Here is a 25,588-nt window from a genome sequence, read left to right as displayed (position 1 = left end):
GTCATTTCATTTACAGCTTGATTACGAAAAAAGGAGGCTGAAGAGGAAGGGCGATCGTTATTCTGTACACACCTCTCTCATTGTGGCTTCCGTGAAGCGTCTTCTCCCAGTGGGACTGAGGGTTTGTTCTCCCAGCAACGAGAGTCTCATCATATCAGCAAAGAGTGCTTTCGCTCAGGTTAGTTGGAAATGTGGGCGTGATGCCAAGCGATGGCTGCATGGGGAATGACTGCCAATTTATTTCCTGGTGGATCAGTTTGAGAAGGAAATAACAACCGCAGGGAAACTTTTGGAATCGTTAGTGTTTTGCCATTGGTGTGTTTACTGTAACATTTATTGACCAGTTGGTATTTAAATGGCCAAACCAAACACAACAGCTTCAATATGATCAAAAGTCTCCTATGAGCACTGCCATTTCGCCTACTCATGAAAAAAAAAAAAAAAAAAGACCAAAAGGGAATCATGAGAACAGGTCAATTAGCATGCAACACAATACTTGGTCATCATAACAGATAAGAAAATGTTCTCATGCAAAACTATTTTGATCTACATTGCAGTAGTAAATATGACGTGAACTATTAGCAGAGGGATTTTTCCATCCCAAATTTATTTTAAACTTGCTTGCTTCTCACAGAAGAACACTGAAGATGAGATTCGTGATTGTGCGTATCAATACCTTTTACATTCTCAGGTAAATACTTCCTTTTTGTTTTTAATGTACTGTCTTGCACATTAGCTGGATAACAGTGTCGCTGCACATTTTTTTTAAACAATATGTCCCCACTTGCCCATGAGGGTTCTGTCTTTTGAATGCAGTGCATGTACATTCTGCTGACTTCCTGCATGCACACTGACACGCCTGAGTAGCTGTGATTTTTAATTCAAGCAGCAACAGTACTGTTAATTAAACTTTGGAATGGTCTTGTATTCTGTAAAAATCCATTCTTCCATCACGCCGTGAGTTGAATTTGTCATAAAGTACAAAAGAGGCACTGTGTATGCATTATTGTTTAACTCAAACATTGGTTCGCCTTAGCAGTATTTTTCAAAGTGATTCCAATGCGAGAACCCTGCATCTGAATAAATAAACGTGCCATTGTTTCCCCTCTCCACAAAAAGTCCACATCCAGCTTCCACAGAGACATCTTTAATTCTGAAGACCAGAATCCAGTGTGCCCCACGGCTGACTTTGAGGCGAAAGTGGACAAAATCCTGAGACTTGCTCGAGTCCTTTATTACCTTGATCAGGTGACCTTCTACAGCGAAAAGCGTATTGGTTTCAAATGTCAAAGTGACAGCCTCAAGTCCGAGACATCTTCAGTCATTTTTTTCTCAATGCTGCTGCTCATCTTTATCATATTTACTTCAAATAACCGTTTGAATTTCAATGACGTAAGAGTCGTGCATTGTATTACAAAAAAACGTTTGAATTCTGATGACATTAAAGAACGCCATGCTTGCCCTCCTGATGAATGACAAACGTATACTATGTATGCTATCATTGAAACCCTTCAAGTCACTGCTTTTTTGTCACGAACCTCCGGTACGGGGGCGGACCCAAATGCAGGACTTCGAGGCAGAGGCATAATGTTCAATGTGGGTCATGCCGGAAACTGGGTCGTGAGTGTAGCAGTCCGACAAGGCAGATGCACAGAAACACGAGGCGAGGCGGGATCCAAAAGACATACAGCAAGGTCCGATGACTATGGGGCAAACTATCAAACTCAAAGGGAACAAAAGTTCACAGAATCGCCGTGACTAGGGTTACTCTATCTTACGCGTTGAAGCGGAGCGTCCCACAGGCAGTGAATGGAACTCACTAATGCAAGGCAACGAACTGGCAAATGCTAGTGACAAAAACGTCAACTTAAATGCCTGTCTAATTACAGTCCAAATGTGAAATAGGTGTCACCGCCCAGTGCAGTGGCCTGGCCACGCCCCTCTTGGCAGTGGCCAAGCCTTGCTCATGACATTTTTAAATGTGCCTGACTTGTTGTTGCGCTTATTTTCCTTTTGATTTCATGTTCAGGTCGAACATCCGCATAAGCATAAAAAAGCGACATGGCGCAAAGTCTTGTCCAAGCAAAGGAAGCAAGCAGTGGTGGCTTGTTTAAGGATGGCTCCTCTTTACAACCTTCCCAGGTACAAACACCTGTTAAATGATATTTGTGTACAACTCGGTTACATTGTTGTTGTGTGTTTACCCTGCAGATTTTGTTGTTGTTGTGCAGAACGTACATCAGGTAATTTTTAGGAGCATTTGCACTCATTTTTAGTCCTTTTAAGAATTCTTCATCTCAACATCGCCTTTTTTCAGCAGCACAGAAGTTAGTACTTAACACTTCTGGTCTAGAGTCAAGAGGTCTGGGTTCGAATCTTAGCTCCTATATGGAGTTTCCATGTTCTCCATGTGGTTGCGTGGGGTTTGTCTTGGTACACTGGCTCCCCCTCCCGCCCTCAAAAACACAAAAAAAGACTAACTTGTCTGCAGGTGTGAATCCGAGTGTGAATTCTATATGTGCCCTGGCATTGGTTGGCAACCAGTCCAAGTTGTACCCTGCCCCTTACACAAAGACAGACACCATCAGCTCCAGTTCAACCTAGTGAAGCCAACCGCTGTAAAAAAAAAAAAAATGAATGCATGGCTCAATGAAAGGAAATGAACAAGAAGAGTCCAAGTATCTTGTGCTTCTGGACAACCATGAATAAATAACACGCATTTTAGGCAAAGGCTGGGTGGCGGGAAGCTTATTTCTGTGCTGCCTGGTTTTATATCTGTTATTTGCAAGTGCCTAATGCAAATAGGAACATTTGTCAGTGTTAGGTTTGCTGTACCCTCAAAAGTCCCCCTCGTTTCCCAGGCACAGAGCCATCAACCTGTTCCTCCAAGGCTACAATAAATCCTGGATATCAGCTGAGGAGGGCACATCTCAGGAGAAACTTGTGGAGGATTTAGCCGTGAGTTTGATAAAATTCATCATTGTTTTGAAATTTTTATATATGTCATCAAAAGCCTTATTTTGAATAAATAACCATAGAACTCAAAATCACTGGCAAGAGATGTGAAATATGACTTTCCTTTCTTGATTGATTTTTGCATCCTATTTGTTCGTGTATGTTGTTAAAGTAGATGACTGAGAGCACACTAATTGACTCTGGTAGGCTTTCCAAAGATGTAGCGCAAGTGGCGAAAATGCGGGAAAAATGTCACTCTTTTTGCAGAAGCTCAGCGTGATGCAACTGACGGGAGGAAGACGAGAGGAGAAAAGAGATGGCGGCAAACTGATCGATCCCCTCCTACAGCTAATCACACTCTTCAGTTGCAGCGCGTTGACAGAAAGGTATCGTCAAGATACAAGATGACGCACGTGTCACTTCGTCAGAATTTCTCCCTGACCTATCTCTGACTAATATGATCTCCTAAGGGATCTTGGAATTGACCGGCTCTATATTTCCTATGTGGAAATAATGGCTAAGGTAATAAGACAACAGAGGGTGAGCGAAAGAAAAGGGATTTTTAAGTGTTGCACAACGGCCTTGGGGAAATGTGTGTTTGAGTATGTGTGTGTGTGTGTGTGTTTAAGGTTTATCTATCCACCTTTATATTGTTTAGGGCATGATTCATTTTGTTGCTCCTTATCATTGTAATATTTCCTTTTACATTTCATCGCCATCTGTTTATCCTCCCAGACCTGCCATAGGGAAGATGATGATGACGAGCGACAGGAGGTGCAAACTTTTGAAGTGAGTCAGTTTTTGGGCACCCACATGTAATCGCCAAAAATGGAAAAAAATAAATAAGCCTTAACGGTTTTGATCACCATAGTATCGAAAGACTAATCCTGTTTGTGTTTTAGGAGAAAGAGATGGAGAAGCAGAAGTTGCTGTACCAGCAGGCCAGGTTGCATCTCCGCGGCGTTTCGGAGATGGTCCTGCAAAGCATTAGTGCCAGTAAAGGTATCGGCTGAGGAGCTAGTGGGTACAGTCAAGCACTTGAGAAAGTTTTTGTTTCCTTAGACGACTTATATTATATGAATACCTTCTTTCAAGGTTGCATTTTGCACCATTGTCATCATTGAATGAGTGTGACCTTTTCTGATTGTGACCGTCTGAAATCCAATCAGGGAGCATGGGCTCTGTGATTTCCCCAACACTCAAGCTGGGTATTGCTATTCTCAATGGAGGAAACGCCGCCGTTCAGCAGGTGCATTGCTGCGCTGAATTCTCCTGTAAAATTTTATCTCCAGGGTAACACTTCACAAAACAAAAGATGAGGCTTCTGTTTGTCTGTCTTTCGCTAAACTTAATTAATGAAAACAAAGTCTGACTTTGTCTTGTTTTCAATAGAAAATGTTGGATTATTTGAGAGAAAGACGAGATGTTGGCTTCTTCCGGAGCATGGCCGGACTCATGCAGTCATGCAGGTGGGTCAGTGTATAGACGGCATCAGGGAGTCATGACACAGTCACATCATTTTGGATATACGTACAGTAAACTCCCCTCCATCGCAGGGGCAATGTTCCAAACCCCTCCGTGATAAGTGAAAATCTGCAATATAGAATTACAGTACCTTTAGAAATATGACAAAAAAAATATAAAAAAAGTTTGTTGCTTGAAATTGTTTGTCCTCAAACACTTGTAAAATAATACACAGACTTTCAAACAGAATATATGTTAAGAGAGAAAAGGAGAGAGAGTGCAATCACAGGAGACAAACACAATGGCAAAAATATTACAATTAATGACGCATACAGGACAAAAAAAATAAGGTGTTTATATTCAGGAGGTATGGCCTGTACTGTAAATTGCCTTAACAGAAAAAAAGAGAGATCAAGCAACAAAGATCACAAGACTTTGAAACATGAACCGCAATATAGCAAGGATTTACTGTTTTGTTGCTCTAGTCCATTCTGGAATTTTTTTTTTCATATTTCTACTGTGCATAATTCACCATATCGTGGGATTTTGAGTGTATAAACAACTTTAAAAATTCATTAAAAGATTAAAAGGAATAAAAATGGCCCTAGTATCTTGCACTCCGCTCTATTAATGTATATTTTATTGTTTAAAATATGTTTAATTGTATAGAAAGTGTTTAGAGAGATTAATAGGAGTGTGAGGAAGATTAATAAGAGTCTGGGGAGATTCCCACATATTTAAAATAGGTATAGATAATGAAAAAATATATGTGGATTTCATTGAGTGGGGTTTTTCTATCACCTTTCCCTTGTGATAAATGAGAGATTACTGTAAATGATGATTCTTTATTCTTGTGATTTTGTGTGTATGTGTAACTAGCGTACTGGATCTGAATGCATTTGAGAGGCAAAACAAAGCTGAAGGATTAGGCATGGCCACAGATGAACGCTCAGGTACGGGATTGATACGGAAAGCTGTCACCCTTTCAGTCTAATGATGCCTCCAATCTTTGGATTGTGCCATCCCTCGCAGTTTACCTTCGGGTTTCTTGACCTCCAATCCCCCCCTTTTTTTTTTTTTTTTTTTTTTTTTTTTTTTTTTTTAACCTAGTAGAGACGGTGATGCCCGATGAAGAGCTAACCTGCGACCTGTTCCGTTTTCTGCAGCTGCTTTGTGAAGGGCACAACTCAGGTCATTGCTTCTTTTCCCTTTTTTGACACATTTTAATTAACTTTGTGCAGATATATAATTGTCATGCAAGTGTTGCGATTACCTGACACTAGAGAAGAGGTAAGTGGACGTTCTCTCAACCCTCACATTTATTTTTCATGTTAGATTTTCAGAATTACTTAAGAACACAGACAGGCAACAACACTACCGTCAACATGATCATTTCCACTGTGGATTATCTTCTAAGAATACAGGTAATCATGAATAAATCATACCAGAACCCTCTTAGTTCTATCAAATTCAATCAGTTTGTTTTGAAGCAGACGCAATATTTCTTCGTACTTATTCTCCAGGAATCTATCAGTGATTTCTACTGGTACTACTCTGGAAAAAATTCCATTGATGCACAAGGCCAACGCAATTTTTCCAAGGCTATCAAAGTGGCGAAGCAGGTCTTCAATACACTCACCGAATACATACAGGTCAGCCGCGTTCCATTTCTTCAATGATTCACAGCATCTATGTACTCATTTATAATTCAGCATCTCCTGCGGGTTGTGTTTACCCGCAGGGCCCGTGTAATGGAAACCAGCAGAGTCTTGCTCACAGTCGGCTGTGGGATGCCGTGGTTGGATTCCTCCACGTCTTTGCCCATATGCAGATGAAGCTCTCACAGGTGCGCCCATTCACTCATTGTTGACCCCTAAAATTACGATGAAACACTTTGCGTGCCAGTTTAAATTTTAGCCAAATCATTTTTCTTGCAGGATTCAAGGCAAATAGGCCTCCTGAAAGAGCTCATGGACTTACAAAAGGACATGGTCGTGTTCTTGCTTTCCATGCTAGAAGGTATGTAAACTGCCAAGGTGATCCATAGAAAGATCCGGCACGCTATTGGATCGCTAAAGGTTTCTGTTGTGATATGCCTGTGCGTTTAAAATGTATCACCGAGTCAAAAACATTACTTGTCATTGTCTTCACACTTGCATTCTTCATAAATCAAATCACATTAGTTTGAAATGATGTCTTATTGTTTTGGGGTACATTTATGCTTAGGGTTGTAACTGTTAATAATTTTGCAATTCCAAACCTTTTCCATTGTTGGAATTTTTTTAATTCTTATTCCTGCCAGGGCTTAGTCCGGCACCTCAGCGAATAGTGAGGTTTCAGTGTACAGCTTTGTGAATTATTAATAAGCTTATGCGTGACAATGTTCTTTTTACATCACTGTAGGTAACGTTGTCAGTGGGACCATCGGGAAGCAGATGGTGGATATGTTGGTGGAATCGTCAAGCAATGTGGAGATGATCCTCAAGTTTTTCGACATGTTTCTCAAACTTAAAGACCTGACAGCTTCAGACCTCTTTCATGATTTCGACCCCGATCGCAAGGGCTGCATCTCCAGGAAGGATTTCCAGAAAGCTATGGAGCTCTCCAAGCAGTTTTCACAAGCTGAGACTCATTTCCTTCTCTCCCGCATTGAGACGAACGATAGCGAAATCCTGGATTATGAGGCTTTTGCGGATCGCTTCCATGAGCCGGCCAAAGACATCGGGTTCAGCATTGCCGTGCTGCTCACCAATTTGTCTGAACACATGCCCAAGGACTTAAGACTCAGGGCCTTTTTGGAGCTCGCAGAGTGTGTCTTGACTTACTTCCAACCCTATTTAGGCCGCATCGAGATCCTCGGCAGCGGGAAACGCATGGAACGCGTCTACTTTGGGATCGGCCAATCCAGCCGCATGCAGTGGGAGAAGCCACAGGTGAAGGAGTCCAAGAGGCAATTCATTTTTGACGTGGTCAACAAAGGTGGAGAGAAGGAAAAAATGGAAATGTTTGTCAACTTCTGTGAAGACACGATCTTCGAGATGCAGCTTGCGGCCCAGATCTCTGGGTGTGACGGCGGAGAGCGTCATGGGGGAGAAGAAGAAAAGGAGAATGACGAACCGGACCTGGACAGCAAGGGAGCGTCTCAGTGGCGGTTTTCAGTGATGTCTCTCCTTTCTATCAAAAAGCTTGGGACAGTCACAAAAATGACCCTGAAAGATATCCCCGTGTCATTCGCCGCCTTCTTCAGATTTCTTTTAATGACTATGCTCCGGTGCATTTGTGGTGTAGTGCGCAACACCGCATACGTGCTTTACCTCGCTTTTGTTAACAGCGGACTGATAGAGGGGGCCAAAAGGATGACCGTATCCGACCTGCTCAGCGGTATTCTGGAACCGACGCTCGATGAGGTCACAGAAGCAGCAAGTAGCGCGGACCAGCTACGAAGGCCCTCTGCTACTTTCTTCCCTCGAAGGGAGAGCAAGCAGAGGGTTGCCGCGACCTCCACCAGGGAGATGGACGTACTCTTTGATATATTTGGCCTTAAAGTGAAACGAGACGGAGGACAATTCAGACTCGCGACAAAAGACTTGACTGGGAGTCACACCAACCTGTTCATTCCCACTGACAATAATTTCTCTGACAGTCATCAGGGGCCGGTATTTCTTTGATTGCATCGATTCCAAAATATGAAGTCATTCATGGTGTCTGCTTTAATTCACTATTGATTTGTGATTTTTTTTTTTTTCTTCCACCCATGTTTTTCAATTCACAGCCCAATGCTCACATCGTTGGAGAGAACAAAGCTGAACATGAGATGATGACAGAATCAGAAAAGTTAGTTTTTTTTTTTTTTTTTTTTATGAAAAGAGAGAAGCTGTCTTTGGAGTCATTCCCTCATTACCGAATCATAATGTTATTTTTCTTTAATATATAGTTCACTCATCATTCAGATGAAAAATTGTTTTCAAACACTACTCGGGTGCTCTGGTAATTAACCTCAACCTTGCAACTGTGAGGCAACGTGCTACCCACATGTTCCACCGTGCTGTATTTTAAAAGCTACAGTATATATATTAATTTATTAGTCTTTGACGGAGTGGTGCAAGTCATTATTATCAAATAACCTTTGTTAAAATAAGGCTCTTTGGCCTCCCTTCTGTTGATTTGCTTTGTTGCAGATGGACGACATGTGAAGAAACAGTTGCCAACGAGGCCGAACGGAGGGGCAAGAGACTCTCTAATAAACCAGAGGAAACAACAGGAAGCCAGAATTCTGCTTTCAGCGACATCATAACCTCTCATCATAAGAGGCTGCTGGTCTGGGAAAAAAAAAAAAAAGCTTTTTCACATTATTATATAGTTGAGACAACTCCCTTGTGTTGTTTAATTTTCTTCCAGAACTACTTTGCCAGGACCTTTTATAACATGCGTTTGCTGTCCCTTTTCGTCACTTTTGCGATCAACTTCATCCTCCTCTTTTATAAGGTTGGTGTGAATGTCGTTCACGTTACCAAATGAAAGTAAAGTTCAGGTACTTGATTTCAATTCATTTGTTGCAGAGATTCACACAAACCAATTTTTAACAACTAATTTTTAAAACGGGAAAAACCCCACACTTGGAAAATTAAGAAAAATGTACTGTAGTGTGTGTTTAGTGCTCTTACAGCATATTGTGGGGTGTATAGAATCTGACCAAAACAACACACCACACATGCTGCTATATCTCTACCAAAAATTCAAAAAAGAAAGATTAGTAGATGAAATTCAAGAACTTAGACTAACCACTTTCTCGGCTGGTAACGAGATTGGAGATGCAAACTTTATATATGATATGAGGGACGTGTTATGAAAACACTGGACACAATCCGTTCCACCTTAATTTTTCTTCGGCAGCAGCATGGACTTCATGTTGCTTCCTATTTAGCGAGTTGTTTGGTTTCACTGCACAACCACAGAGTCTGTGGCTCTGCCTAACTAAGGTGTGAACCACTCTCATAAGAATTTGTAAATGGAAATATTGAGCAACTTTAACATTTACGATTTTGAGCCTGGCAGTGTTCCTTGAGGAGAATAAGAAAAAAAAAAAGTTCATAACATACCCCACAGAGTATAATTGAACAGGATAATATTTTAGAGACATCCCACGGTTGTCCTTCAACTGACTGTCATGAGTATAGAGCTCGTGCACCTACATCACCGAAATCAGGTGAGCGCCCATATTCCCGGTGAAGCAAAGCATTGCTCAATGCTAAGTCGGTCGGAGACGACACAAAAATAAGTCTCCCAGAGTTTTGTCTGATACTGTTAAACATTTAGAAGGTGATTATAAACGGTGGTACGTGGAAAAATTTTATAAATTCGGCATAGAGGACCCATATTTAATGCCAAAGTCGATGTTTTCGCCGATAAGAAATTGGACTGTTAACCCGCTTCTGCTTGTCTTGGACACCTACACATGATCTTGTGAGTAAGTCGTCGAGGTTTACACGGAAGTGTTTGAAAGCGTAGAAAAGTCTGGACAAGGACAAATACTTCATTGATGGATGTGTTCTCAATGGAGGGACGGCTCGTGAACGTGGAAGTGTGTTCGGCTACATGTTAACCTTTGCCGAAATCCATTGATCTTTTTAGCTAGTATTCAATACAAATACCAATATTTAAATAAATGACCCTTGGTTTTACACAAACTCGCATTCATGAACTATGATTGGGAAAAAAAAGAGGACAAGCGAGTTGACTCCTCCGTAGCGTTTCCCAACAAGTGTTTATAATGCCAAGTTTTGGCTCATTTGAGAACAATGCGTAAAAAAAAAAAAAAAGACTGAGTCATCTCCAACGTACACGTAAGCATGTTGTGGCCACACATTAAACTTCGGTAAACCGCTCCATGACAGATTTTTTTTTTTAAATATGCATTGTTCTCAAATGAGTCAAATGCGTATTTAAAAAAAGAACCACCCCCATACAGCGTGTTGCGGCCACACGTTAACCTAGTAAACCTCTGTGTGACTGAGTGTTTATTTTCTTTTTTTAAATTTGCATTGGACTCATTTGAGAACAATGCACATTAAAAAAAACAAAAATAAATGTCTGTCGGGGAGAGGTTTACCGAAGTTTGGCCGCAACACGCTTCAGTCTACATTGAAGACGACTCAATCGTTTTTTTTTTTTGTTTGTTTGTTTTTTGTTTGTTCTCAAATGAGCCAATTTGGCATTATAAATACTTTTTGGTAATTTGAGATTGAGAAGAATAATTCCTACCTGAAATGAAGTGATCGCTACACAGGCGTGTGTATTTGGACAGGCATCAGCCATCACGTTTACTGGCCGTAATCCATCCATATTTTCTGGTCTTTCCAGCTGCTATTCTATAGAATGACCTCTTAGAATATCTGTCTCGTCTATTGTGACAACCAACAGCACAACAGGTCTCGGGCATTATGAATATTCAGCTCCGGTTCAATGTCCCCCACACTGTCGAGCAGCTCTTTTTGACCGGCAATATGGCGCCGTGAAAATGGTGACGTCACATGCACGAGCTCTATAGAGGACAAATGCTCAAATATGGCCCATTTTCAGTATGTATTTTACCTGCTTTAGCGTGTGCTTTTTAAATATACGCTTAATGTTGTATCACTCTTATGAGAAAACAGGCTCCGATGCATATCGACTCTAGCCTTGACACCTTCTTGACAGGTGGTGTCTTCTCCTACGTCTCCCGAAAAGGAAGTCAGCACATCACTTGACTCAGTGGCTGAAGGAGCTGAGGGCAGAGTTTATTATCTTCTGGAAGAAAGTAGCGGGTATATGGAGCCATCACTTCGCCTTCTGGCTGTGGCGCACACACTCATCTCCTTCTGTTGCATTATAGGTTACTACTGCCTCAAGGTACACCCACTCACGTCACTTCATCATGTGGGCCCGTGGGAGCTGTTTTGTTTTGAACATTTGACAAATGCTCCACAGGCTTTTATTCAAATCATGCGCTCGGCAGGTACCCCTGGTGATCTTCAAACGGGAGAAGGAATTGGCCCGAAGACTCGAGTTTGATGGCTTGTATGTGACACAACAGCCCCCAGAGGAGGACATTAAAGGCCAGTGGGATCGCCTGGTCATCAACACTGTGTATGTTCACATCTGGCAGGGATGCATTTCATTTGTTTTAAAGCATTTACTGTTTTATGCTCATTAGGCCTTTATTAAGTTCCACCTTCACAATCTAATACCAGAGCCAGTACGCTGAGTGCAGAGGCAGCTAAACAAATTGTGTGTGTGTGTGTGTGTCATGGTGGGGGGTGGGGGTGGGGGTTCAGAGTGCTCAGGGGGCACTTACAACAAAGGGGAACCATGCTTAAAAATTAAATACAAAATGGGATGCTACATGTAATTATTCCCCTTATACGTAACATGGAACTAGATAACATAATTTGGGAGAAAACATACGTGATAAAAGGGGGGCATTGAAGGGAGGCCAAAAAGTGGGGTGCCCCACTGATTCCACCGCATCTGGCTGAGATCTGTATCAATCTGATGACGGCTAATCATTTTGTCATGTTTAATTCTGTAAGGCATGGGTGTCAATATAATTATGTTTTCCCTTAGAGTGTTAAACCATAAAAATATGTAATTGCCTCATATTTGCACATGAAATTTATAAACTAGTTTTGGAATCAAAAATCGAAGGTAATGAGTTTTGCAATTATTGGTCATGTTTGGTAAGACAAAAATGCTTGTAATATCTCATCGTTTATGACATATGACCATTTGAAAATTTAGTGCAAATTTTCACTAGAAATTGACGGACTAGATTTGTCTGCGCGGGCCACGTAAAATCATGGTCGGGCTTTGAGTTTGACACCAAAAATTCTAAAATCCTCTTTAAAGGCATATTGATGCTGGTAACTACTGTTTGACCTCATGTAATAATGTGAAGGTGATGTCACAGGTAATCTATTAACGTGTATAACATTTGTCGTTTCAGATCGTTTCCAAGTAATTACTGGGATAAGTTTGTTAAGAGAAAGGTAAAGCCTTTTTTTCCTTCCAGTATTTTCTAATTTTGGTGATCAAAAATCAAGTCAGCTTGTCCACTCTTTTGTAAAATAAAGAAACAAACTTCACTTTTCTTTCATTTTAAATTGTAGCCATATTTGATTCAGTTTCAAGTACTTAACCACGCAGAACCCGGAGCATTGGATGAGTCAAGTCATTCAGTAGATGTGCTGTAGTTTGGTTGTTTGGTGTCAGTAAACCCCAAGTGGTTATTTTTGCCAGTGCTGTCCAAGTAGCACTCCTTCCGCTAGTAGCCCTGGAGCTAGCTAAAATCCCATAAAAATGGTGCAGTGATCCAAGAAGGAGTGAATTCCTGACAGAAACGCTTTACCTGTCGTCAACTGGTAACCACATGACAGTGGAAAGTATCCAGTAAACGATTAAGAGTAGAGGGAAAAATATAGACACACTCATTAAACAGCATAGCGTAACACTTCCACCATTGTGCTTTTTGATTTTTCCCAACCTACAGTAATTACCATATTTCCCGGCCTACAGAGCGCACCCGGCTATAAGCCTCACCGAGTGCATTTGTAAATACCATCCGGTACATACATACGCCACAGCTGTGTAAAAGCCACAAGTGCCCACATTGAAACCCACATTGAAACACGAGATATTTACAAAGAAAGACGGTACACAGAGAGTCTAATGCTAGTGCTACAGTGCTAACGCTAGCGCTGCCGCGCTAATGCTAATGCTAGCGCCGCACTAATAGGGCTGTTTAAAAAAAACATACCGGTAAAAATCACTGAGACCTGGCAGTAACACGCTAGCGCAGCACTAACAGGGCCGTACCGGTAAAAGTCACTTCCTCAGCACGTATATTCCATCGGTCTCACTTTTACCGTTTCTGCGCGCGTGCTCCCTTGCGGCCGTTAGAAAAAAATGCAAAAAATAGCCGCATCAACGGATAAACCGCAGGGTTGAAGGCGTGTGGAAAAAAGTTGCCGCTTATAGGGCGAATATTGCGGTACACTTTCTCACCAGTTTAATTCTTTATGTAATGTACATATTTGTTCATTGCTAGGAAAAAAAGAATCTCAGCTGCATCACTTCACCTGAGTTCTTTTACCAGTGCTTTTGTGACTGAGTTGTAATGCTATTAGAAAACTCTTGTCCTTGAAAGCAGCAGGTCTTTATAACACTCAGCAAGAGGCATTTAATTATGACGCACTCCTATCATCTGTCAGTAACTTTGACTCCATCAGAAGCACCTTGTGCCATCTTGATGCATAATCATCAAAAGTAACGATGTTTACGCGGCGAGAAAGCCCGTGTCACTGTATACACACGGCACAAAAAGTACTTCAAACGGCTCCCGGCGGAGTACACAATTTTGTGATGTCAGCATTTACCCAGTTGCGGCAAGTTCACGGAGAAGGCACACGCCCTGAAGGATTGTGATGAGATGGGACTCCTGCCAGGAAAACATGCTCGTTTATAGTTCAAAATAAATATGTTTTGCCTGACTCACGAAAAAAGGCGCCAGTTGCGGTGTTACAGACATCAGTGTCAAGATTAACATTTGTGGGCACTTTTAAAGAAAATAGCATCTTGTTTGTTTGTTCTTTAACTCAAGTCACGGGCTTAGCGTTAATTATTATGTTGAACGCTCTGCTCGGCATCGTTTTAAGAGCTTTCAGCAAACAGGTGATGGGATGTCAGTAAGTGCTCCTGTTAATCAACTTTGGGGCCATTGTGGAGGTCGCGGAGATTTCTTACTGTCTACTGCACTGTTGGCTCTTGTTTGAAAGTTGATAAATCAACTGACGCTGCCGCAGCAACATGATGGACATGCACTCCTCTTTTGTTCCAAAGACTTTGAATTGGTGTCACGTCAGCGTTCTGTTTTTGCAACATAGATGACATTGGAAATTCTATTATCAGTTGCTTGGTGTCAGCCAACCTCTCCCTCCAGGTGATGGATAAGTACGGGGACTTTTGTGGATGTGAGAAGATCAGTGAACTTCTTGGTCTGGACCAGGTGTCCTTGGACTTCAGCACTGAGGGAAGAGAACGGAACAGGCTCAGAAAAGACACCGCTTGGGTCACTCTGTGAGTACACAAGTGAACTGACATACGGGTTTTCCAGCTATGAGCGCCAATTCTGCCAATCCACAGGGAACTCAACTCACTTCACAGCAAGCAGCAGTTTGCCAGATAATGAACAGGTTTCAAGCTGTTTATCACCACCCCTACTTTAAGTCTACTGTCAAAGGAAGCATAAAGTCAATAGAAATTACACACTTTGTATTTTAAACCAGCCATAGCGTTCCCTTCCTAAAATCCATTTAGCTCAATGCTGACAATCGCTGCAAAAGACCTTTAAATAATGGATATTTGAACAAGAATGGATGATCAACACTCACAGACAAATAATACAACAATACTCACAGGCGAATGTACTTTGTCCTTCATGAAGTATGACTAATAACGGCGCTTTACTGACTGTGACCATCTCTATATATATCAGTTACGCTTTCTTCGTATGTGAAGTCACGTGACTAAGAAAGCGTAACTGCAATTGGCTAGGTCTTCGGTTCTGACCTGACGTAACCTTGCCTGGTGGCACTGACAGTGAATTTTAGACAGCGAATTGTAGCCAGCTGAATTGTTAACATTGAAAATTTACACTGAAATACAACTATTGAAAATGTGATCCCTTTACATTTCGAATTCAAATCCTATTTTCTGTGGCATTTCCAATTCAAATCCTGATGGAACATATTTACTTCCATAATTCTTTACATTCTGTTTAATCATGCATTACTGTATATTTGTATAAAGTACAAATTACATCAAATCCTCCTATTCCTCGTAACAATCGAGAGAGCACTGGCAACGGACTGAAAGTCGATGATTCACTCCTGCTTTGTGCGCTATTCCTCAATGAGCTCCTAGACCTAGAACATTACGTTTCACTTGAGAGAGCACAAGAAGAAGCTCTTGGTAATAGCAGTCACTCACATTTGAAAAATGTACGGGTGTGGTCAGTCATGCTCGCAGATAAAGTTGCGGGTGTGATTAGGGATGTAATCTCAATACCTTAAAATAATTGACTGGATTAATATACTGTTACATAACTGTAAATTAACAAAAAAAAAAAGAAATATTTGAAATAGAAAACAACAATTTCAAACTCAGAAATGATATTTTCCAATTTCAACTGGTATTAGTAGAACATGATGTCAATTTTTCATCAATAAAAATCCTTGTTCTGACAAAATTTAAATGCACTGGCCTGTCAAGGAATAAATACGAACGGTCTGAAAATTGAGTTCAACATAATCGGCGTTAGTGGCAACAAGCTAGCGATACATTGGAACAAAACATTCCTTATTGTTTTTGCAAGCATTGCTGCGACTGCCCATAAATAGAAGGCCAACTTGCTAAAACGCACTTTTATGTGCGTGCGCTTGACGTATTGGCCACACCCGAATCAAGCGACGAGGTGGATGATAGTCTAAAGTCATTTTGTTTTTTGGGCACGCCGTCACACGATCAACCAAAACTGCCTCGCGATCGACACATTGAGCACCCCTGGTGTAACTGAATTTCCTTTCACATGGCTCATGATGTAGATGACTTTCAACGTACGTGAAGCAGCTTGGAACACGCGCTTTTGGCATCACTTCCGTACAAGCTCAGTACGGTTGACTTGCATTTCCTGTTTCCGGGTGAAAACTGATTGTTTAAGTGCAGCCTAGTTTACTTAACGTTTATGAAACAAACATGTAAATTAATGTCAAGACTACAGAAACTAAGCGACGTCTTTCAAGAGCTATTTTATCTACTCGTAACAAGTTTTACACGTGTGATTTTTCGTACTGGACTGTGCAGATTTGTGAGCGTGATCGTGCTCGTCGAATCACAGTTATTTGATGATTCTGATTATTTCAGATTCAGCTCCCTTGACATCAAGTACCAGGTCTGGAAACTCGGAGTTGTTCTCACAGACAACGTAAGTCCCATCTGACGCAATATGTACATATGATATGTTTGATGACTCTCAATTTGCTCACAGGCCTGCAGTCCCGATTGCTATCCCGTACTCCTTCCTGTATTGCAGGGTGACAGATAACATGACTCCAGCATAAATCATTTTCAATGTTTCATGACAGATTCCTCTTTTATGTTGATGTCGTGAGTTCCTATTTGTAGTTTGATGCAAATCTGCGCAGTGCCCAAGTGATGAGCATAACGTCCTGTAATTTTTCCTTATCTGTGATCCCCATTGGTCTCCCTGCTGTCTGCTTATCTCGCTTTGTGTGTTTGATGTGTGTCCTCGTCTCGTTGCGGCAGTCCTTCCTCTACTTGGCCTGCTACATGGCCATGTCAGTGTTGGGACACTATAACAACTTTTTCTTCGCGGCCCACCTTTTGGACATCGCCATGGGCATCAAAACTCTTCGCACCATCCTTTCCTCTGTCACGCACAATGGAAAACAGGTGTGTGTGCATGGAAGGGGAGAGTCTCAGTTCGTATGTGTGTGCTGGTTTTTGTGCAACTTTAAAACAGGATTTTATTTGATGATGGACAATATTCCTCCAAAGGTTTTCCCAGTGAAGTGCTCTCGTCCTAGCTTGTCCATGTGTGTGTTTGCTAGTTGCTCCTGACTCTCGGCCTTCTGGCTGTGGTGGTCTATCTCTACACGGTGGTGGCCTTCAATTTCTTCCGCAAATTTTACGACAAGAGCGAGGACAAGGACGCCCGAGACATGAAATGCAACGACATGCTCACTGTGAGTTAAATGAGCTAGTACAGTGTATGTGTACAGGGGTTCCTTGATTTATGATGGACAGATAAATGCCGTTTCAGGGTTGAGAATGCACACAATGATCTAGTCTCTGCAGCGGCGTAAGAATACACGCTTAACACTGTACTTAGTGTTTTTCACAACATAAGGTGTCTTTTTTACAAATATTCACAGTAGTGCCTCGGTTCTCGACCACATTCCGTTCCAGAAGGCCGGTCAAGAAGTGAAATGTTCGAAATCCGAAGCGTGTTTTCCCATTACAATTAATGGAAAATGAAATAATTCGTTCCAAACCTCAAAAATAGTTTTTTTAAAATTGTTTTTAGCTTTTCCTGATAATAAACTGCATAGTCGAAATACATGTATAGGTTAAATAATTTATATAATTAAATTATTTAAGAAATATATTTATTTTTTCCTTAAAATATATGCTTTAGTCGTAGAGTATGCAACGCTGGGAGAGCATTGACGTATCTGTAGCGACTCAGCCCCCAGCCTTGTAAACCTTTTTTTTTTACTAACAAAAGTGCATAATAACTTAAAACAAGCAATAATGGGGGGGGGGGGAGACAAAGACAAATTGTTTTTTATTGGCACAGAAAATAAGCAAGTCTTTGACTTCCTCCAAGATCTGTGGCGTCTACTTGCTCAACACGGTGGCTACTTCAGCATCATCACTTGCTTTGAGGGCATCCTTGTGTTTCAGAATGGTGCTGATCGTCGACTTTGCCATGCCGTACTCCCTTGAACAGAAACACGCACAACAGATTTGTATTTGGCTATCAAGTCGACAGTTTTATGCACCACTTTCCTTTTTTCAGCACCAGCCGTTCCACTTGCCTTCTATGAAGCCGTGATTGGGGGTTAATATTGCTCAATAGGAAGGAAAAAAAGTCACTACTGGGACACGTCCGCATGCAGAGGCTGCGTTCCACACAAAGAGCTCCGCGTTAACGTCTTTTTTTCAGGGGTGCGTTCAAATTCACAAAAACAAATCGTCATGCGTCAGCTGGTCGGGGCGTTTGAGTACCGATTTTCGTTTGAAAAGGGAAGCAAAAAAATCTTGAAATTTTCGTTTGAAAATCGATTTGTACGAAAACAGACGTTCGAAAAAATGACTTTACCACTGCATTTGTATAGGGTAGTGATGGACGACAGGGTATTTCAATTTATAACATACAAATTACAGGTTATACCGCTACCGTAGGTGCTAAATTCTGCCATGAATAAGGAACTCCTATATATAAAATGTACTTTATTGAGTGACTCTCCACAATCGAATTTGATCCAATACAGTGTCCCCCAAATTCTGCTTTTATAAAGGTGAAAATGATCAGTTTTGATTGACACTGTTATTGTTAATGGAAAATTTGAACGCAACTTTCCATCCCAGGAGTATCTTTTCTCTCTCTATATCTGGAGAGCCACATGCCTCGGCCTCAAGTCACGTTAAGATGTTTTCGTCAGCCATCCGCTTCTTATTCCGCCCACCATTATTCTGTAAAATAATGGACAGCGGGATGAAAAAAACAAAACCTCTGCTCAAGCTATAATATCTCTTTGTTTGGCCAGTCACAACATTGTAACACCTCCCTGCCTGCGCGGTTCTGATGTGCAATCCCCTGTCACTCCCGGACGGACGGGTGGCAATGGCGTTTAAATAAATCCCTTCTATTTTGGGAGGCGGGGGCTCTTACATCAAATCTTCAGTCACGGATACTGACTTACTGTGTATGCTTGATGTTGAGCCGCACTTGAGCAAGCACGCTTTTGAGACTATCAGCAAAGCACATTTCTGAATTGCAGTACGTGTGTACTTATCTTAATTGTGTTTCTTTGGTATGTGAGTACAATTGTACCTTGACTTAAGTGCTTAGTTAGTTCGGTCACCAAAGCCACAATTCAATTTAAAATGTATTTAGTTTGTTCCACCCCCTCGCCCCCCCCCCAAAAAAAAAATATATATATAATAAGAAAAATAACCCCGGGGTCTATAAAAACACAATAAAATGACTATAAAAAAAGTAAATTGGTTTAAAAAAGCATAATTACATTGTAAGCTGGGAGGAGCCAAAAGTCAAAATAAAAAAAATGTACTCCTGAGCGGGGGGGCCATTGGGGGGTGTGCTCATGAGTACAGTCAGCAAAATGGTCAGTTAGTTTGAGAGACGTTAGAAAGGCACTGAACAAAATAAAAAAATTGAAAGACGGTTGTTCCTAATGACATACCAGTGGAGGTATGGAAGCAATTTGGTGAGGTGGCTGGGTAGTTTATTCAATAGAATACTAGCAGGAGAGAAGATGCCAGAAGAATGGAGGAAAAGTCCGCTAGTCGCCATTTTTAAGAACAAATGCGATGTTCAGAAGTGTGGAAACGACAGAGGAATAAAAATGATGAGCCACACAATGAAGTTATGGGAAAGAGTAGTGGAGGCTAGACTCAGGACAGAAGTAAGTAACAGGACAAGCCGAAAGAAAAGAAGAAGAAGAAGTCTCTGTGTGACCTCTAGTTGTGAGTTTTGTCCAACAGTAGCTGCTTGTGAGTTTTCGTAGTTTGTATTTTGAGTGTTTTACCCTTTTTACCTTTAAATAAAGAGCTGAAAGCTCATCGGGGACTCTTTTCTCCCCTCATTTCACTCCAATGTTGGCATATCTGAATCTCACTGATAAAATTCAGATTTTACCTTGCAACCCAGAGCAAAAAACAGAACTGCTCTTAACTCAAAAAGAATTAAGTTGAAGCGCTTGCAAGTGAACGTACCAGTGTTACATTTTGATAGTTGCTGTATTACTGTTTTATTACACTATATTAGACAACAAAGACAACCATCTAAGGTGTGTCAGAAATTTCTTCCTCCTCTATTTGCGGTTTGGTATTTTTCTCCCCAGTTTAGCAGCCACCCCTAAAAGCCATTTTGCGCTTTTGGTCTTGTTCCCTCAAAGAATTGTGCTTGGCTCGTGAAAGCGAGGTGTCATCCCTGCTCGGCAAGCAGACTTAATTCGTCCTGCCTCACGCTCTTCTGCAAAATCCTTTCGGGGAATTGTAGTCAAAAGGCAAAGCATATTGATTACACAGTTCTCTGCTCAAACAAAAAAAAAAAAAAATGGAGGTCGGGCACCGAAGAATGGCGGCACCGTATTGTGTTGTTCAGATGTGAATTGTCCTTGAATTATTATTTTTTTTTATAGCCCATACATTTGTTTCAGTGCTACATGTTCCACATGTACGTGGGCGTGCGTGCCGGAGGGGGTATCGGGGACGAGATCGAGGACCCCGCCGGTGACGACTTTGAGGTGGAACGTATCATCTTTGACATCACTTTTTTCTTCTTTGTCATTGTCATCCTGCTAGCTATCATCCAAGGTGAGTCAGATGTGTTGAGTGGGTTCCAATCGCGCCTACTCCACCTCATTAAAAAAAAAAAAAAAAAAAAACATGCGACATTAATTGGACATTCCGAATTGCCCCTAGGTGTGATTGTGAGTGGGGCTGTTTGTCTCGATGTGCCCTGCGATTGGCTGGCAACCAGTTCAGGGTGTACACTGCCTCCGGCCCGTTGACAGCTGGGATAGCCTCCAGCACTCCCCGCGACCCTCGTGAGGATAAGCGGCTAAGAATAATGTTTTTTTTGGATTATATGTTTAAAATGGGAAATGTGATTTAACGTCAACCGTGCCAAAAAAACAACTAAATTCATGTTTTGCTTTTAAAATATAATACATAAATGCAAATGCACAATCTTGTCCATTTTTTTTCCCAGGCTTGATTATTGATGCATTTGGGGAACTGCGTGACCAGCAGGAGCAGGTGAAAGAAGATATGGAGGTGAGATGTGACACCCACTCACACGCACTGATTTAAAAGTTTGGGGGTTCCCACGGGTGCTTTCAATCCGCAATAGCTTTCTGACATTACAGTTTGGCGGATAGAGGAATAAAACGTGCTTTTGTATTGGTCATGTGCTGATGATTTTTGTAATTACGATAATAGGACTGGAGTTTATAATACTGTAGTCTTGTGTTTGTTTGGCTGGGGTTTTATAAATAGCCAAGCGACTGCTCCCACAATAGAAATGCTGGAGATTGTTTGCTGCCTTCACCCCGAAATGCACTCAGAACCATAATGCTGCATGTGATTGCTACGTTTGAGCGGAGAATACAAATTACGTGTAAACCTGGCAGAATTCATTTTTCTATTCAAGCTTTTTTGCCTCTCAGTCGGAGTGTGACAGTGGCTTTGAAAAAAACGGAACAACTTTGTTACATTTTGGTGCCAGCAGACAAATCCCTTACCCACGTCAAGTTGATACATTTACTTCTCTCTCCCTCCCTGCAGACCAAGTGTTTTATTTGTGGTATAGGGAATGAGTACTTTGACAAAGTTCCTCATGGCTTTGAGACTCACACTCTGGAGGAACACAACTTGGCCAACTATCTGTGAGTTGAAAAAAAAAAAAAACCCAGATGACAGAACAGGCTGTACATTTTTATTAAAGTACTAACGGATGTGACTGCGTATGTTGACAATTTACAAGTGAACAAAATAAGTATTTGAACACCCTGCTATATTCCAAGTTCTCCCACTAAGAAATCATGGAGGGGTCTGAAATTTTCATCGTTAGTGCATGTCCACTGTGAGAGAGATCATCTAAAAAGAAAAATCCAGAAATCATAATGTGTGTTTTTTTTTAACAATTTATTCGTGTGCTACAGCTGCAAATAATTATTTGAACACCTGAGAAAACCAAAGTTAATATTTGGTACAGTAGCCTACGTTTGCAATTACAGAAGTCAAACGTTTCCTGTAGTTGTTCACCAGGTTTGCACACACTGCAGGAGGGCTTTTGGCCCACTCCTCCCCACAGATCTTCTCTGGAGCAGACAGGTTTCTGGGCTGTTGCTGAGAAACCCCTGAGTTTCAGCTCCCTCCAAACATCTTCTATCGGGTTTAGGTCTGGAGACTGGCTAGGACACGCCAGAACCTTGATATGCTTCTTACGGCGCTAGTCCTTGTTTTCCTGGCTGTGTGGTTTGGGTCATTGTCATGTTGAAAGACCCAGCCACGAGCACTCTTCAATGCTCTGACGGAGGGAAAGAGGTTGTTCCCCCAAAATCTCACAATACATGGCCGCGGTCATCCTCTCCTTAATACAGTGCAGTCGTCCTGTCCCGTGTGCAGAAAAACACACCCAAAGCATGATGCTACCACCCCCATGCTTCACAGTAGGGATGGTGTCCTTTTCAGCCGTGTGGAGTTGTATCATTTTGTCTCTTGTGTCTTTGGACAGTTCTTTGGTCTTGGCCATGTTACAAGTTTGAGTCTTACTGATTGTATGGGGTGGACAGGTGTCTTTACGCAGCTAACGACGTCATACAGGTGCATCTGATTCAGGATGATACATGGAGTGGAGGTGGACTTTTAAAGGCGGACTAACAGGTCTTTTGAGGGTCAGAATTCTAGCTGGTAAACAAGTGTTCAAATACTTATTTGCAGCTGTATCGCGCAAATAAATCGTTAAATAAATCATACATTGTGATTTCTAGATTTTACTTTTTAGATTATCTCTCTCACAGTGGACATGCACCTACGATGAACATTTCAGAACCCTCCATAATTTCTGAGTAGCAGGGTGTTCAAATACTTATTTTCTTCACTGTAGTTATGTATTTTGGAGTAAAATGTAATTATGACTTGCATGATTTTTCCACCAATGATCGCCTTGCTATGGATGTTCTCAGGTGTGTTTGCATCTTTGGGCTGATTTCTGATGTCTCTTTAACTTTGCTCGTTGGCCCACTTGATCTTCTCCACAAAACAAGACATGAGTGAACACACAGTGAACTAATTCCCAAGAGCTCAATAACAATTTGTAAAACCAGCACAATACCAGGACTCACACAGGTACCGCGTTCCCCGAGTGGGAGGTTGATGAGCACCATCATCATTTGTTCTTGTGTCTTTCCAGATTTTTCCTGATGCACCTCATTAACAAAGACGAAACCGAGCACACAGGACAGGTATAATCGTTTTCGCTTCCGTTTAAATATGTGAGCCGTGTCAATGTCAGAACACTCCGTGCTTTTTTTTCCTCCAAAGCACTTCTCGCATTAATCGGTCCATTGGCGGTTGTAGAATTGTCAACTTGTGCATTCTTACGATGTGATTTCATGGTTCATTGCTGATAGAATGTTATTGGACAAAATATAATAAGCCAACATATACAGACCAAAAAAGTATTCTACAGTGTCTGAAAGCTTTTTGCTTTGTACAATTAAGGTAGTACTGTGTACAAATAATAAATATTTAAGATCCATTATTTTATCCCTGTGTTGACATAGGAATCCTACGTATGGAAAATGTACCAGGAGCGTTGCTGGGAATTCTTTCCTGTGGGCGACTGCTTCCGTAAGCAATATGAAGATCAACTGGGATAAAAGAAAATGTAAATGATCTTCGGCACTCCCTTGATAATGTCGTCACATCGAAGCCCGCTGCATCGACGCCGTCTGGATTAAACAGAACTTGGTGTGCACACTATGGATTTTGGACTTTGATGAACTTTAGTTTTTTCCTCACACTTTTGATGTGTTTCCCAGTACATACCAAATATTCAGTAACTTCTTTTCATTTTTATTTAAATCAAACAAGCCTGCTTTTTTTGTGTTTTTTTTTTTTTTTTAATGCCACCCTTCAACAAAACAATAGTCAAAAAGGCATTGTTTTTTTCCGTGGGCTGTTTACAAATGACAAAGACCTGCAATCTAAATTAACCTTCGCAGCAGTGTGTGTCTCAGTGAAGCTCATGTTTTGCGAGCAAAGTCATTTGTCTTGCTAATCGCAGCCTCCCAACCTTTCTCCCCAGTGTGACATCCTGATAAACGCTCTCCCCGTGGCATTTGTTCTCTCGACGTTCCTCAGCGCTTTTGCGGCGCACTTCTTAGCCCCCCACCCACCGCCCCCTCCCCTCTTTGTCCTTCTCGTAGCTTTCCCGCGCTGTCATCTCATCCCTCATCTTCAGCTTGTTTGCACCCTCATTATAAACCATTGTGTAATGCGCTGGCAGGTCTCTGTGTGCTCAGGTCACAAATGTTTCCATGGAAATGGATTGCCAAACCAAAAAGGGGACATCGGGAAAATTCCATTTTTAATTTCTTGTACGGAAATAGTTTCTGGCGAGCCCGCCCACCCATCACTGATGAAATGAGTGAGATGTTCTGCACTTTGGTTTAACTCTTACAAAATAAACAAGGTCAATTGACAAAATCATCTGCGCAGCTAGGCCGGGTGAAGATCCATAGCCACTTTCAAGCAATGGCCGAACTCCACTGTCTGAAACTTATGGTGCAGAAACACACGCATCCCCCACAGGTGCGACAGCTCTGGTATCGCGCCTCAGCCAAAAGGTAAGCAGACCTGCGTGAATTTTGTTGAATGCACAAAGAATGGTTAGCTAACAGCATTAGCTTTTGTTTATCAACATGTAGCCTTCAGACAGGGTCGTGTAGGAAGTGCTGCCTCCATGAGTGAAAATATTTGGTGATTGATGTCACACGCACAAACATTCTGAACTCTAGAAGTCCTTACTTGGCAGTTCATCACCTTACTTCTACCCCAAGTGTAAACTGGTACTCACCATTGGCTGAGCAGTTTTGGACTCAAGTGTCCAGTCGCTCCTTTGCATAAATAAGGGGAATTCTCTCTCTGTACTAAATTATAGTTCTTGATCCTTATTATGGTCAGAGCATCGCAAAGAATATTAAAACACCTGGGAACTGTTTTAAAATATCTTTCATGAAAATATTAACTATGATGTTAAAAAAAAAAAAAACTTTTCATGGCATTTAGGGGACAAGTCATTGAATCATGATTGATGGTAACTACAGTGAAGCATGGGGGTGGTAGCATCATGCTTTGGGGGTGTTTTTCCTGCACACAGAACAGTACGACTGCACTGTATTAAGGAGAGGATGACCCCGGCCATGTATTGTGAGATTTTGGGGAACAACCTCTTTCTCTCCGTCAGAGCATTGAAGACGGGTCGTGGCTGGGTCTTTCAACATGACAATGACCCGAAGCACACAGCCAGGAAAACCAAGGAGTAGGGCCGTAAGAAGCATATCAAGGTTCTGGCATGTCCTAGCCAGTCTCCAGATCTAAACCCAATAGAAAATGTTTGGAGGGAGCTGAAACTCCATGTTTTTCAGCGACAGCCCAGATACCTGTCTGACCTAGAGAAGATCTGTGTGGAGGATTGGGCCAAAATCCTTCCTGCAGTGTGTGCAAACCCGGTGAACAACTACAGGAAACATTTGACCTCTGTAATTGCAAACAAAGCCTACCGTGCCAAATATTCACA

General features: G+C 41.6%; 1 protein-coding gene across 1 annotated transcript in view; it reads left to right on the top strand.

Annotated features, from left to right (window-relative positions):
- The window catches only part of ryr2b (ryanodine receptor 2b (cardiac)), a 78,380-nt gene extending 53,907 nt beyond the window's left edge, over positions 1-24,473 (top strand). The window contains exons 72-104 of the mRNA XM_061836607.1: positions 17-178; positions 635-691; positions 1,120-1,248; positions 2,030-2,142; positions 2,862-2,958; positions 3,223-3,341; positions 3,426-3,477; positions 3,691-3,744; positions 3,858-3,957; positions 4,125-4,204; positions 4,348-4,424; positions 5,299-5,372; positions 5,530-5,610; positions 5,755-5,843; positions 5,943-6,071; positions 6,161-6,265; positions 6,357-6,438; positions 6,823-8,075; positions 8,192-8,253; positions 8,598-8,736; positions 8,818-8,904; positions 11,116-11,307; positions 11,414-11,544; positions 12,401-12,443; positions 14,393-14,529; positions 16,375-16,435; positions 16,777-16,923; positions 17,082-17,216; positions 20,439-20,595; positions 20,993-21,057; positions 21,568-21,668; positions 23,198-23,249; positions 23,571-24,473. Of these exons, the coding sequence (XP_061692591.1) occupies positions 17-178; positions 635-691; positions 1,120-1,248; positions 2,030-2,142; positions 2,862-2,958; positions 3,223-3,341; positions 3,426-3,477; positions 3,691-3,744; positions 3,858-3,957; positions 4,125-4,204; positions 4,348-4,424; positions 5,299-5,372; positions 5,530-5,610; positions 5,755-5,843; positions 5,943-6,071; positions 6,161-6,265; positions 6,357-6,438; positions 6,823-8,075; positions 8,192-8,253; positions 8,598-8,736; positions 8,818-8,904; positions 11,116-11,307; positions 11,414-11,544; positions 12,401-12,443; positions 14,393-14,529; positions 16,375-16,435; positions 16,777-16,923; positions 17,082-17,216; positions 20,439-20,595; positions 20,993-21,057; positions 21,568-21,668; positions 23,198-23,249; positions 23,571-23,666 (4,458 nt within the window). The 3' untranslated portion in view covers positions 23,667-24,473. The remainder of the gene's footprint in view (positions 1-16; positions 179-634; positions 692-1,119; positions 1,249-2,029; positions 2,143-2,861; positions 2,959-3,222; positions 3,342-3,425; positions 3,478-3,690; positions 3,745-3,857; positions 3,958-4,124; positions 4,205-4,347; positions 4,425-5,298; positions 5,373-5,529; positions 5,611-5,754; positions 5,844-5,942; positions 6,072-6,160; positions 6,266-6,356; positions 6,439-6,822; positions 8,076-8,191; positions 8,254-8,597; positions 8,737-8,817; positions 8,905-11,115; positions 11,308-11,413; positions 11,545-12,400; positions 12,444-14,392; positions 14,530-16,374; positions 16,436-16,776; positions 16,924-17,081; positions 17,217-20,438; positions 20,596-20,992; positions 21,058-21,567; positions 21,669-23,197; positions 23,250-23,570) is intronic.
- Positions 24,474-25,588: the final 1,115 nt, after the last annotated feature.

Source organism: Syngnathoides biaculeatus, chromosome 12 (assembly GCF_019802595.1).
Source record: "Syngnathoides biaculeatus isolate LvHL_M chromosome 12, ASM1980259v1, whole genome shotgun sequence".
NCBI lineage: Eukaryota > Metazoa > Chordata > Actinopteri > Syngnathiformes > Syngnathidae > Syngnathoides > Syngnathoides biaculeatus.
The sequence above is the reverse complement of the archived record's forward strand: the minus strand, read 5'-3'. Positions and strand labels throughout refer to the sequence as shown.